The sequence below is a fragment of the Gamsiella multidivaricata genome (genome assembly GCF_025024155.1).
Source record: "Gamsiella multidivaricata strain RSA 2152 chromosome Unknown BC939scaffold_21, whole genome shotgun sequence".
NCBI classification, from domain to species: domain Eukaryota; kingdom Fungi; phylum Mortierellomycota; class Mortierellomycetes; order Mortierellales; family Mortierellaceae; genus Gamsiella; species Gamsiella multidivaricata.
This window is the reverse complement of record NW_026251729.1, coordinates 237,306-249,050: the sequence shown is the minus strand read 5'-3', so window position 1 is coordinate 249,050 and position 11,745 is coordinate 237,306. Positions and strand designations below refer to the sequence as shown.

At 48.7% G+C, this 11,745-nt stretch overlaps 3 protein-coding genes across 3 annotated transcripts; all 3 read right to left on the bottom strand.

Moving 5' to 3' along the window:
- Nucleotides 1–389: 389 nt before the first annotated feature.
- Nucleotides 390–2,365, bottom strand: BC939DRAFT_446723 (uncharacterized protein). Its single transcript, XM_051555006.1, has 3 exons — nucleotides 2,035–2,365; nucleotides 1,125–1,945; nucleotides 390–1,007 (listed from the first exon to the last, which is right to left on the bottom strand). The coding sequence occupies exons 1-3, from the start codon at nucleotides 2,192–2,194 to the stop codon at nucleotides 438–440; spliced, it is 1,551 nt and encodes a 516-aa protein (XP_051413834.1). The 5' UTR covers nucleotides 2,195–2,365; the 3' UTR covers nucleotides 390–437.
- A 205-nt stretch (nucleotides 2,366–2,570) lies between these two features.
- BC939DRAFT_446720 (velvet factor-domain-containing protein) lies at nucleotides 2,571–5,156 on the bottom strand. The gene is made up of 3 exons (XM_051555005.1): nucleotides 4,760–5,156; nucleotides 4,377–4,514; nucleotides 2,571–4,239 (listed from the first exon to the last, which is right to left on the bottom strand). Exons 1-3 carry the CDS (start codon nucleotides 4,831–4,833, stop codon nucleotides 2,604–2,606), a joined length of 1,848 nt encoding a protein of 615 aa, XP_051413833.1. The 5' UTR covers nucleotides 4,834–5,156; the 3' UTR covers nucleotides 2,571–2,603.
- A 3,210-nt stretch (nucleotides 5,157–8,366) lies between these two features.
- On the bottom strand, nucleotides 8,367–10,918 carry BC939DRAFT_527612 (glycoside hydrolase superfamily). The gene is made up of 6 exons (XM_051561424.1): nucleotides 10,554–10,918; nucleotides 10,292–10,458; nucleotides 9,868–10,141; nucleotides 9,616–9,768; nucleotides 8,872–9,533; nucleotides 8,367–8,766 (listed from the first exon to the last, which is right to left on the bottom strand). Exons 1-6 carry the CDS (start codon nucleotides 10,825–10,827, stop codon nucleotides 8,398–8,400), a joined length of 1,899 nt encoding a protein of 632 aa, XP_051413832.1. The 5' UTR covers nucleotides 10,828–10,918; the 3' UTR covers nucleotides 8,367–8,397.
- Nucleotides 10,919–11,745: the final 827 nt, after the last annotated feature.

Sequence of the window (11,745 nt, the reverse complement as noted above, 5' to 3'; positions counted from 1 at the left end):
CTCACTTTGCCCCATCACGTTTGTTTCCCGATCCTGATCCCAGCTCTTGCTCGCGTAAACAAAGACTCCATGACATGCTTCGTGTCGGAAGAGGATCCTTCTGATGACAGAGAGGTATGTTCTCCAATTGGTCTTTACCGTTTGGGGTATAGCTTTTGAAGAGGTAGGGTGGAGGATGAAAGCACCTATGTACCACACCGCAACCAGTCCAGTGTGTTGCTGAGAAAAAAAAAAAAAAAAGAAAAAAGCAAAGCAAAAGTAACAGTCATCAATACGCAATGCACGTGATAATCCCGGTACACTGAGATCCTGCCGCCGTCCTGGTCGCCCTGCGTTTGGTTCGTCTGCACGCATCAATGTAGATGTATAAAAGGCTGTATTGAGCTCTGTCCCGGTTATTCAACGTTTTATTTTGTCTATTTAACTTGAACTGGACTTTAGAACTGGAAGTTGAACTGGAATCCGCCTCCGCCGGCTTGTCCGAAGGGGCTTCCTCCTTGTTGGAAAAAGAACGGATTACCACCGAAGCCTTGACCGAAAGGATTCTGTTGTCCCTGGGGATCATTGGGATCATCACCGTTATCAAACCGTGCCCTCAACTCTGGGTCGCTCAGTACCTCATATGCCTCGTTCAACGACGCCATCTTCTTCTCCACCTGATCTGGCTTGAGTTCGCCACGGTAGGTATCAGGGTGCCACTCCTTGGCCTGCTTACGGAACGCCTTCTTGATTTCCCGTTCGGATGCACTGCGCGACACACCCAAGATCTTGTAATAGTCCTTCTGTTGCGATTGCTTCAACAGCCGTTGGGCCTTGCTTAATTTTTCGTGGATAGCGCGGTCCTGTCCATCTGAGAGTTTCTGTGCCTCTGTGAAATCATTGACCGCTTGCTCGAAATCGTCGTTCAGCATATGCGCCATACCCCGTCCAACCAGACCATCCACGTTCGACTCGTCCAGCGATAATGTTGATGTGCACCACTTGAGTGCGTTCTTGGTATCTTGCGCCTGTAATATAATGTGAGGAAAGCGGTAGCCAGTTAGTATTTGCGAGTTCCTTTGCAAAATGCAACACTACATGCGTCAAAAAAAAAAAAAAAAAAAAAAAAACTTGTGTCTCTTTACCTCAGTGTACGCTTTGCATGCTGCGGAGTAGACCTTCAACAATAAGCGCTTAGGCATCTTGCCAACGGCATTGTTCTCTGCTTCCATATTCGCTGTTTCCGTCTCAATCGAGCTCACCAGGGACTTTTCGCCGCCAACCGACTTGTTGATTACTCCCAACCATCGACTGTTCTCCAGGTCCTTGTTCAACTTGGTCAAATCCTTCTCGGTCGCCTTAATCTTCTTGAACAATGCCTTACACATCTTGTTTTCAGGGTCGAACGAGATACATTGCTTGATTTGCGCCAGAGCCTGCTCGGGCGTGTATAGGGAATAGTAGCTCATGGTTGACAGCCGGTGCATCAACTTTGGGTCCAAGGCCGCGTTATGGGTTGCCCGGTTAAAGTCATTGACAGCCTCCTCAACCTCACCCCGAGCCAGATGACACTCGGCCCTCTGCATCCGGAAGGGCACATACAGCGGTGCGACCAGAATGGCCGACCCTAGGATATGAACACACTCCTCCGACTGTCCTTTAGCTGCAGCCGCCTGGGCAAGGGTCAGGGCATTCGAGGCCTCATCAATCGTTGACAACAGTTCGGGAATATCGTTTGCTTGACTGTCGCCTTTGTTGCTCTTCAGGTATTCCTCCAAATCCTCCTTGGCTTTAGTGAAGTCTCCAGCTTTGGTGTAGATCTTTCCTCGCTGAAACAGAGCTTGACCGAAATCAGGTTTGAGTTTCAGGATGGTTGTGAAATCGGCTAGAGCCTGATTGTTGCGTCCAAGAGTCAGATAGGTTGCGGCTCGCTTGAAGTATGAGAGGTAGTTGGAGGGATCCTTGGCTAGTTGAGAAACCGGCATAGGTCGTTAGAACCATGAGGCTAGAGAGACAATAAAGGAAAGTAGGCGTGGCTTTCGGCTCTAACATTACCAATGGCGGCATCGTAGCTCTCCAAAGCTAGGTTGTACTCTCCCTTGCTCAGGTAGATATTGGCCTGGTCCAGGAACTGCTGGGTGGTCTGTGGGCCCTGGGAGTAGACCTGCTGCAAGGACAGGATGAGTGGCAGCAGGGATAAGAGGCGAAGTTTCATCTTGTCAAGGCCGAAGTGGGTAACGGTTGCTGGCGTGGTCCTGGTTGTCGGTATTGCTTTTTGGGGTGCAGTAGAGTAGCTGTGGGTGTAAAAGAGCAGAGAGGGGGGGATGAGGATGTGTGAAGGAGAAGAAGAAGGTGATGGAGCCGAGGAGTGGATGGCAGATAGTTTTGGGTTATTTTTGATGGAGCACAAAACCGTTGGCAGCAAATTATTGGCCGAAATGTTCGTTGCGAAAATGGACGAGATACTAACTGACCAAAATGAATTAGGGGAGGTGGATTTCCTTACTCTCTTCCACGTACGGCAGCTCAACTGATTTTGCAACGCACATTAATGTAACTTTTTTTTGCGGCATGCATCAATTCAGTTCTGTTATTGTATTTGAAATTGTTTATTGAACTCTGTTTCAGGTCAGGCATTCAGGACGAACATAATAACTCCTGGCAGGGGCTGCCTCCATGAATGGATGGCCAGGGATGATCGGCGAACGTGTCGATAGGCTTTGAATCGATGGCAGTTGGATTGTGCTCACTCCTTCTCCTGCAACGGGAGTTCGCGATGGGATTTGTGCAAAAACCAAGGGAGTTGGCCCAGTATGAGAAGTTGGGACATTATGTGCAGGAGGCATATCTCGATGGGGCGGTAACCCATGGATAGGCGCTTGGGTCTCTGGCGGAGAAACGGGGTGAAGTGGAGAAAAATTGCCCTCACTCTGCTGTGAGGACATGGATGGTGTTCGACTGTGGTAGTAGCCAGGACTGGGCACGCATTCCATATCTTGGTCGTTCAGCAGAGCGGCGGGAAAGCCATGGCGTGGCGCTGGCTCCTTGAATTTGCTTGGTACGCTTGGATGGGGCGCAGAGGGATGAGGAAGGGCATGATGGGCGAGAGCCGAAGGACATGGATATAAAGGGCGCGAATTATGTACAGAAGAGAGAAATGGATGGGCAGCGCCCATTGAATACGACGGAGGGTAGTGGCCATGGTAGGATGAGGAATACCTCTCAACATAAGGATGGCCAGCCTCGTGGGAAGGGCGGTGATAATGACGGCAATGATATCTGGACCGAGCTGGATATTGACAATGATCGTGATGCTCCAAGTGGCTTGAATGTGGTTCAGGGTGGCGGTCAGGTTGACGGGAGATGTCTTTAGGATGAGAAGGGCGAGACGCACCGGCAGGATAAGGATATGTCGAGTGATTTTGACGGCGTGAACTAGACTCGTGGCAATGGCATTTCGAAAACGATGATGGCCTGTCCGTTCGGTGGTGCGGGGCGTAGCAATAAGATGAGGGATACAGGCAATGATGCTCTTCATGTTGTCCTGGGGAAAGATCCGTGTAATGCTGGTGGTGACGAGACTTGGAGGGAACTGGATCCTGTCCCATAAAGGGACCTGGAGACGAGGGAGGCGTCCGTTCCGAAAGTTCTGCAGCGGAAGGGTAACCATCAGGATGCTTGGGGTGGGTGTCCATAGAAGCCTGCCTGCTGCTGTTGCTGCTGACGATGGAGAAAGACTTTGGTCGTTTACCCGGGTGTGATATTTGGATGTGTTCACTATCGCTGTGGTCCGCCTCATGGCAGGACGAAGGTGGGCTGTGCATGGCAGCCTGAGATTCTTCCGTGGCGTCTATGGACATATGCCTCTTGGGCTTGACGTGATGGTCCTTTCGAATGCGGATGCGGACGCCCTGGTCTGAAAAACTCCTTGACAGAAATGTGGACTCTGACATGCCCGGGAAGGTCTTGCTCGAGTGCACGGTCATAGGGTTGGAGACGGCAGACATGACGTGGAAAACTTCCCCCTTAACCAGCTCGAAGAGGGAGAAACGAAGACGAAAGTGGCCCTCGATTCTAACAGATATGTCGCCAAAGACAAAGAAGCCGCCGTCGGAGTTGTCAACGTCCTTGAGGCGGTTGAGGGACGAGACGACCGTGCCGGCGAGGGCACGATGTGCTGGTGCGACAATCTCGCCCGAGGGGTCGTTTGCATGGACAAGATTGCAGCACATGAAGAGATACGGGCTTTGGAGATAGTCCCTGCAAGAAAGTAGGCCATGAGATAAAGCAATGGTAGTATAATAAGTAGGAGATTCTATGCAGCATCGCAACGTGACAGTCCCAGCCCCCCAACCCCCCAACCCCAACCCCATCTACAGTGCAATACGTGTGCTTACTTGTTTTTGTCCGAAGAAGGGTCTGCCAGCCTGATCTGCACAATTGGAGGAGGGTCAATTGGGCGACGGTCGCGTTCCTTGGCGCCACAGATCTTGGCCCTTATCGGTTGTTGGCGAATGTTCAGGATATATAGAGAACTAAAGGGAGAAAAAGATGAAGGGCGCGAACTGAGAATGAGGGGATGTACTGATGCCTACACAGGCTCGTGCTGAACAAACTTTTGTCATTTCAAGGGAGTCTACGAGATGTCATCATATGTCTTTTTTGTTAAAGGCCATTTATTCCTGAAGAGCCGGAGACAGAGTGCGGAACAAGGGTATGTTTATCCGAGATTGTGTCATATCCAGATTCCAGGCAAGAAAGGGCTGGTAAGAGGACTTACGCTTTAGAGGCCTTTGAACTGTTGGACTCACCACTGACGAAGCAGTACGGGGCGGCCGAAGTTGACTTGGTCATGGCGATGATAATGGCAGCGGTAGGTCCTGAAAAGATTGATTAATTTGAAACAGAGTCCTCTCACTGCGTCAAGAGTGTGAAAAAAGCACAGGATGAAGAGTAGGGTAAAGCAGGCTGAGTGGAGAAGATAGCGGAGGGAGTTCAGTTGCTGGGTGAAGGGGATGGCATCGTCGTTGAGGAATGAATGAAGTGGAGTGAAGCGGAGTGAAGTGGAGTGGAGTGAAGTGGAGTGAAGTGGGATGAGGACGCAATAGAGACGAGGGAAGGAAAGAGGAAACAAAGGGTCGGAGTTGAAGGAGAAGTCATAAAGCGACGGACGAGTATGCTCACGATGATGAGTGGGACAAAAAAGAACACAGTTAGCTGTCCAGCCGACCTTTATTTTCTTTCCTCAATGGGCAGGACAAGAGGGTACCGTGTAACTGCGTTCGTTCGTTTACGTACTCTGCATTTCAGGCTACATATCCATAGTCTACTCAGCGTATACTCGGGAACACGAATGGAAATGCACTCCCTCACCACACCGGTGTCTGTGTCTGGACTCCTTGCCTCTCGCATTTAATGGCTCTTTTTTTTTTTTTTTTTTTTTTTCCTTTGTATCCGAGCAATAGTAAATTGCATTAACAGAACTTGCTTTCCACCGGATCAAGTTTGCAACATGTTCAACACTGCACATGTCTGTTCCCCCGCAATCTTCTGCCATTCCCCGTTCCCTCACCATGCTTCACAATGCCCCTTTTTATTTTCCTCCGCTTAGCTCTCTAGTACCACAGAGATCCTATCAAGCACTGGCAGTGCTTCTGAGTATTTGGCCCGCTACGACAGACCTCGATCTCAAGTCCGAGGACGAACAACTTGCGTTTATCCGACGAACTTTATTTACGAACTAGGAATTATCCTGTCCAGGAGACCTCTTTTTGTTTCTTTGATGACCCTGTGGCTCTCAACTTGACCTAAACATGCTGTTCACGGCAGTCATTATTAACTCCATTACTTCCGTCCCTCACACTCTCGAGGCATCTGGACGCATCCCTCTGACAAATTGAAGTTCGATAGGGTCTGTCGTATCGTGTTAAATTACAGTGAATGCCGGTAAAATGATGACTCCAAACCTCTAGCGAAAAAAAAGCCCTATTTTGGGCAGGGTCCAGCCCTCTATATGTTGTAGACTGACCTTATTTGGCTACGAGTGAAGATCAAACCAAGGATACTCGCGTACCTGCCCGGCCTACCAAGCAAGCGCACCCCCGGATTTTCGTTGACCCCCATTATTCTTATTACAATCTCGACGTGTAACCGTGCATCATTCAAGGTGGATAAATCTAATCAAGCTGAGGGGAGCTGAGCAGCAATGTGGCTCAACCAAACATTTGTTCCAAAGCGGAAAAAGTGTGTCCAGTTGGACAGTTTGCTTACTCTTATCTCTTTGTCAAGGCCACTAGTCTAAATCGTCTTGCTGATCGAATGGTCCCTCTGCAACTTTATTCCGTAATCCTGGGTCTCTCAAACACAAAAGTGCAGTTGCACACATGCCCTCAAAGATATCCAGCTTCGTTCTGCATAGGAGCACCACATGCGCCCCATTAATGAGAAAGGACATTCTAGAAATGCCTCCATTCGCTTTCAACCGTATTGGCCGCAGCATTCTTGCGGAAACATGGCTAAATTTTAATCCTCAAGCGTGTGCTTACTAGCTGCACCCTAGACTAACATGTTACTCGAAAGTAAAGACCGGACGCGGATAAAAGAAATGAGGGTAATCTTCAAGAGCACGTCTTCAATTTTGCACACAAAGAAAACTGTTTAAGTTGAGTAGACCGCTACCCTTATTGGCTTAACAACCAGATCAGATTTTCCCCAGGGTGCGAGTGGGGAGGGTCAGAAAAAAATAAAATAGAAAATAACCGCGCAGCATCCGTACCATGCTACCTTTCAGTGCTTTCTGCCGAAAGCTGATCCGCATCGCGTAAAGTGAAAATCCGTCCTTTGAAGTTTGCCGACCCAAACATTGCTGAAAACATATCTTTTTCCCGAGAGTCACTTTCCTGGGCATTGCTGTCTCACGATAGTGATTCAGGATCTGGTCGAATGCAATTCAGTTACTCCAGGCCTAAAAAAAGAATGCTAGACTGACCCTCTGGTTCACGTCCACTGCCTTTTATATTATGTGTCAGACATGATGGACCAGGAGAGCGAGGAAAAAAATAAATGATTTATAGTAATTAACCGGGCTTAGCTTCATGAGCTGCCTCACACACATTCGAATAGTGCACACTTTGATGCTTGACACAAGGAGACTCAATGCCGACATGCGTTGACGCTTATTTACATGAAACACAGATGATCTAGAGCTCACAGCACAACGACTACGCCCAAATGAGCACCGCACTAAGTTCTTGTAGCATGGTTGAAATTTTTTTTACATGGATATAGTGCGGGCGATCTAGAATGTTTCGCAACAGACGATATAGTACATGCAAACCGGCTCTCTGATGTCAAAAGCACCGCTTTGTAAAGCCAGCCAAGTAACGCAGTATTGTTTGGCGCCATTGACTTTGCGAGCAAGATAGCTCCCCCCCCCAACCCCCAATTCTTTGCGATCTGCCCAAACCCTCGCTCGAGAAGGAGGGGGTTTATTTTTTTTTTTGGTTTCGCAGTTCCATGATCCAACTCGTTGCCAGCCCAACCAAAGAGAAATAAACTTTGGTGGCAAAACGCGACGCGAGGCTCCCCCCCTTCCCCCAGAACACACACACAAAATGGTCAGTACTCTACTTCTGAAAGCAAGCCCCCCTCCTGCAGACCCATTAATGTTACCAGCGTTTCTCAACATAGGCTGACGCCCTGTCTCTCAGAGAATGTTGGAACCTGGCTTGAAGTTTTTTTTTTTTTTTTTATCAGACTACTTGGTGAGAGATGCGCCTTTTTATTCATACAAAGAAAATACTAAATACTATCCTCAATTCAGCAGGCCTTGATACGCTCTCAGTATATTGATCCATTCTCAATCAACATTCAGTGGATGTCGGCTCGCGCCAAGGGAGACGGATACAGCTGGGGGGGGGGGGGGGGGGGGGGGGGGGGGGAAGGATAAGGTAGATATAAGTACCAGACACTAGAGTGAATGACCGATGGCATGAGAAAAGTCAGGTCATATTAAGGGTGCCTTAGTTTTTTTTGGCTCTTCCCCTTCGAATATCGCATAGCCGCCTGTTCACATTTGATTATGAACAATCGGAAGTTGAACCCGGGGAGTGACATTACAAAGTGATTGGCGTAGCAAAAGTTATAGTAGTAATAATAATAATAATAATAAAAATAATAAAACAAGGACACGATAGATAGACTACAAGGTCGATCGCGGAAAATATAATCTTTATTGAATTGGAGGAGATGGTGTTGGATCAGGAGAGGATGAGGTCGGGAGGAAAGCCGGGGGTTTCTACACTTCACCACGCCATCAAAAAACATATCTGTTCCTGAACTTAATTATTTGCAAAAAGACTGTGACGGTAATAGGTATAGATGTTATAGGGGGGGGGGGGGAAGAGTAGAACCTACAATTTACCAGGTACCGTTGGCACCACGAGGTAGAGTCCAGACCTGGTTTTTCTGCGTACCGCCATTGCCGCAGGGGAAGGCAATCAATTTGGTGCCATCGCTGCCGGACGACCCAGTAATATCCAGACAATTACCAGTCGCGTTGTTCTTGATGTTGCCAGTCGAAGTGACGGACCATTGTTGGGTTGTTGAACCAGCCTGGCAGGGATTCAAGACAGCCGACTGATAGGTCTGGCCACTGACCGGGGCAGTGTCAAGGCAGTAAGTATCGCTCTTGTGCTGAGGATCAAATGCGAGCGAGATCTGTCCATTTTTGAATTTCCACACTTGGTTCGCAGCCGAAGTGCAAGACCAGAGAATAATTGGGTTGTTCTAAAAAAAAAAAAGTCGAGAGAGACGCGGTCCAAAGTCAGATTCACACGCGTTTTACAGTTGTAACAGATGAAGCGATGCTGCTGGCAAAAAAGTTTTGCTTACGGGAGTAACAGCAAGGTCGCTGTTGTCCACACATTTGCCAGAAGCGCTATTCTTGATGATATCCGTGGGGAAAAAGGGCTGCACGCTGGCCTGGATCGTCTGACCATTCTGAGCCTGGCTTGTGTAGTGCAACTGAACGGTGTTGTTGTTCTCCATGGTATAGGCGCCTGTGCCAGCAGGGACAAAGAAGACGCGAATGCCATCAGGGTAGTAAATCTGAGGAGCAATGCGGATTAATCCTGGAGCGGTGATGGACGTATCCGCCACCCAGGAAACCCAGTACTTGGCCGTTGTATCCTGGAAGTAGAGCGTCTTGGGTGTACCCGCGGTCGCCTCAGCATAAGAGCGAGCGTACAGACGTGCCAACTCAGGGTAAGGTTCAGTGCTACCCCACAAGTTCTCGTAAGCCCATCCTTGCCACGACTGCAGGTAGCGATCGGCTTGCTGGGTAGCCTCCAAGATCAGGGCGACACTGGCAGGCGAGTTGTCCCAGAACTGAAACTCGGTCAACATGCCGGTCGTACGAAGGCGATTTGCATCTTTGATACGGTTACTAATCGTGGTCTCGATGCTAGACAGCTGAGGAGGTTTGTAGTAGTGATAGCTTTGCGCGGTCTTAGAGCCGTCTCCGCCGGGGACGTTGTTGAATCCGCTCAAGATGTCTACGGAGCACAAAAGGGTATAAGGATACATGCGATTTTTCAAGCTGATCTGCCAATGATAATGAACATGAACAGGTCATACCGTAAGTCGATCCCTCAAACAAGACAATAGTGGTGTTGTCAACAGTGCGGATGGCAGTGTTGCCCTTGTTCCACAGAGGCTCCATGTTACGACCGTCAGCAACGCCAGGCGTTAACAAGGTCGGGTCCGCCATGTGGTCGCCGACCCACGGCTCTATGACATGCATGAGCATTCAAGCAATGTTCTTGTAAGTACAAGGGCAATGTACATGGTAGATATGGAACCATGCATACACGTAGTCGAGATACGTACCGTTCATCAGGTCATAACCCATCACTCCTGAGAGCGAATTGTAATTGCTGGCGACCGTCTTCCAGTAGGCAGCCCAGGCATCTCCAAGGTTGTCATAGTTGTTATAGAGTCGACCGAACGCATTACCGACCGCGTAATCCAAGTACGAGACCGACCAATCGATAGAGTTGCAGTCTGCATCCGAAGGAACTCCGTTGGCATCGACCGCAAAAGGCGCCTTCTGAGGAGACGGCATGCGGTTGCCTGGAGAGACCCAATCGGACTTGACAAACCACTGTAGTAACACCAATTCATGCGAAAAAGATGAGATCAATTAATAATAAACATATGAACGCGAAGGGCTATGAGCTACGGCATGTTCATGCGATTCTCAATAGAGGTAAATGGCTAAAGGAAAAGAAAAAAAAAGAAAAAAAAATCGTACCAGAGGTGCTCCATGACCGCAGAGCTGTGCGGCCCAAACATCCTGATGCTGGTCGACGAGGGTGTAAATACCGTTATCCTGCAGCTTCTGAATGATCCCACGAGTGATGTCCAAGTACGTTTGATTGTACTGGCCACGTACTGGCTCCACACCAGCCCAGTGGACACCTAAAAAATATCCATCAGAGTTATAGGATCGTCAACATGAAGCGTGTCTCCAAAGCAGCGGCTGTTCTTAGATATGTTTTTTAAGCGTTTCATACCGAGACGAATGATGTTGATGTTAAGTGCCTTCAGCAGCTCGATATCTTTGTCGACAATTGAGCGTCCAGGAACAAAGCTGTTAATCTCCATGTGCCAAGGGAAGCTCTTCTTGACCATGTTTGTGCCGTGGAAGAATCGGGAGCGACCCTGGACATCGATGAATTGTTGAGTGGATGGATTCACGCGGACAATCTTGGAGAGGTCTGCCTGGGCAATATCAAGGACTGACAGGGCAACTGCAGCGATTGCAGCGGAGATAGTGAATGTCTTCATTGCAAATGAGAAATAATGCAAAGCAGAGTAGGGGAGATAGAGTTGAGATGGGATCTGAAGGAGGACCAAGAAGTGAGAGAGGACAAGGTCTATGGAAGGAAAAAAAAGAAGGAAAACAGCAGCAGCAGGCGGATCCTTTTATATGTTGGCCGATGTCGCATACGTATCAATCGCAGGTAAGGAATGCATCCTTAATACAGATGCCAGAATATGATACATTAGCCTATCCCACAATTCCGCGATGCTTTGTCGCTTTATTGAACTGCGTTGTATGACCTCTGCACGAAGATCCGATGCAACGACCTGGAATAGCCTAGACTTTAGAGTTTATAAAAAGTGCTTTCGCTTATGGAATAAATAACCTAAACGATTGGTTGTCAATGGAGAACGGCGATGTAACGAAACAATGCTGCATGGAGCGCCAGGGCCGCGAGCATTATTCATTGTTAAGGATTAACCCGGCGGTGTTTTCTACAGCAACGGGTACGAAACGGCAACTGGGCATGAGAGAATCGCAAACAATCTGTACCTGCACCGCGCACAAATACATCTGTGCGCCCCTACATGCACATTTGCATTAGCCCCTAATCTTTGTGGACCCTATGCACTCTTTCGACATACTTCCGCCATGCTACGCCCTCAATTGCCATTTGACCGGCGATGACTCTCTAGATAAATGCGGCGGAGTAGTCATCATAACCATGCCAAGCATAAAGAGTTATATCATGTATGCATGTGCGACTTGATGCGGTGCGGCACGCTGAGCGCCCGTTCTTACAGCGCCCATGGTCAGACCCGTCAAGATAGTGGATATCTTGTGTTGCATCCCTGGAGAGCGCGCATTTGCTTCTTTAAAAAAAGTCCAGATTCAAAGGTGTATAACCCATTGACTGGGCCCTTCCTGACGTCGAGGAATCG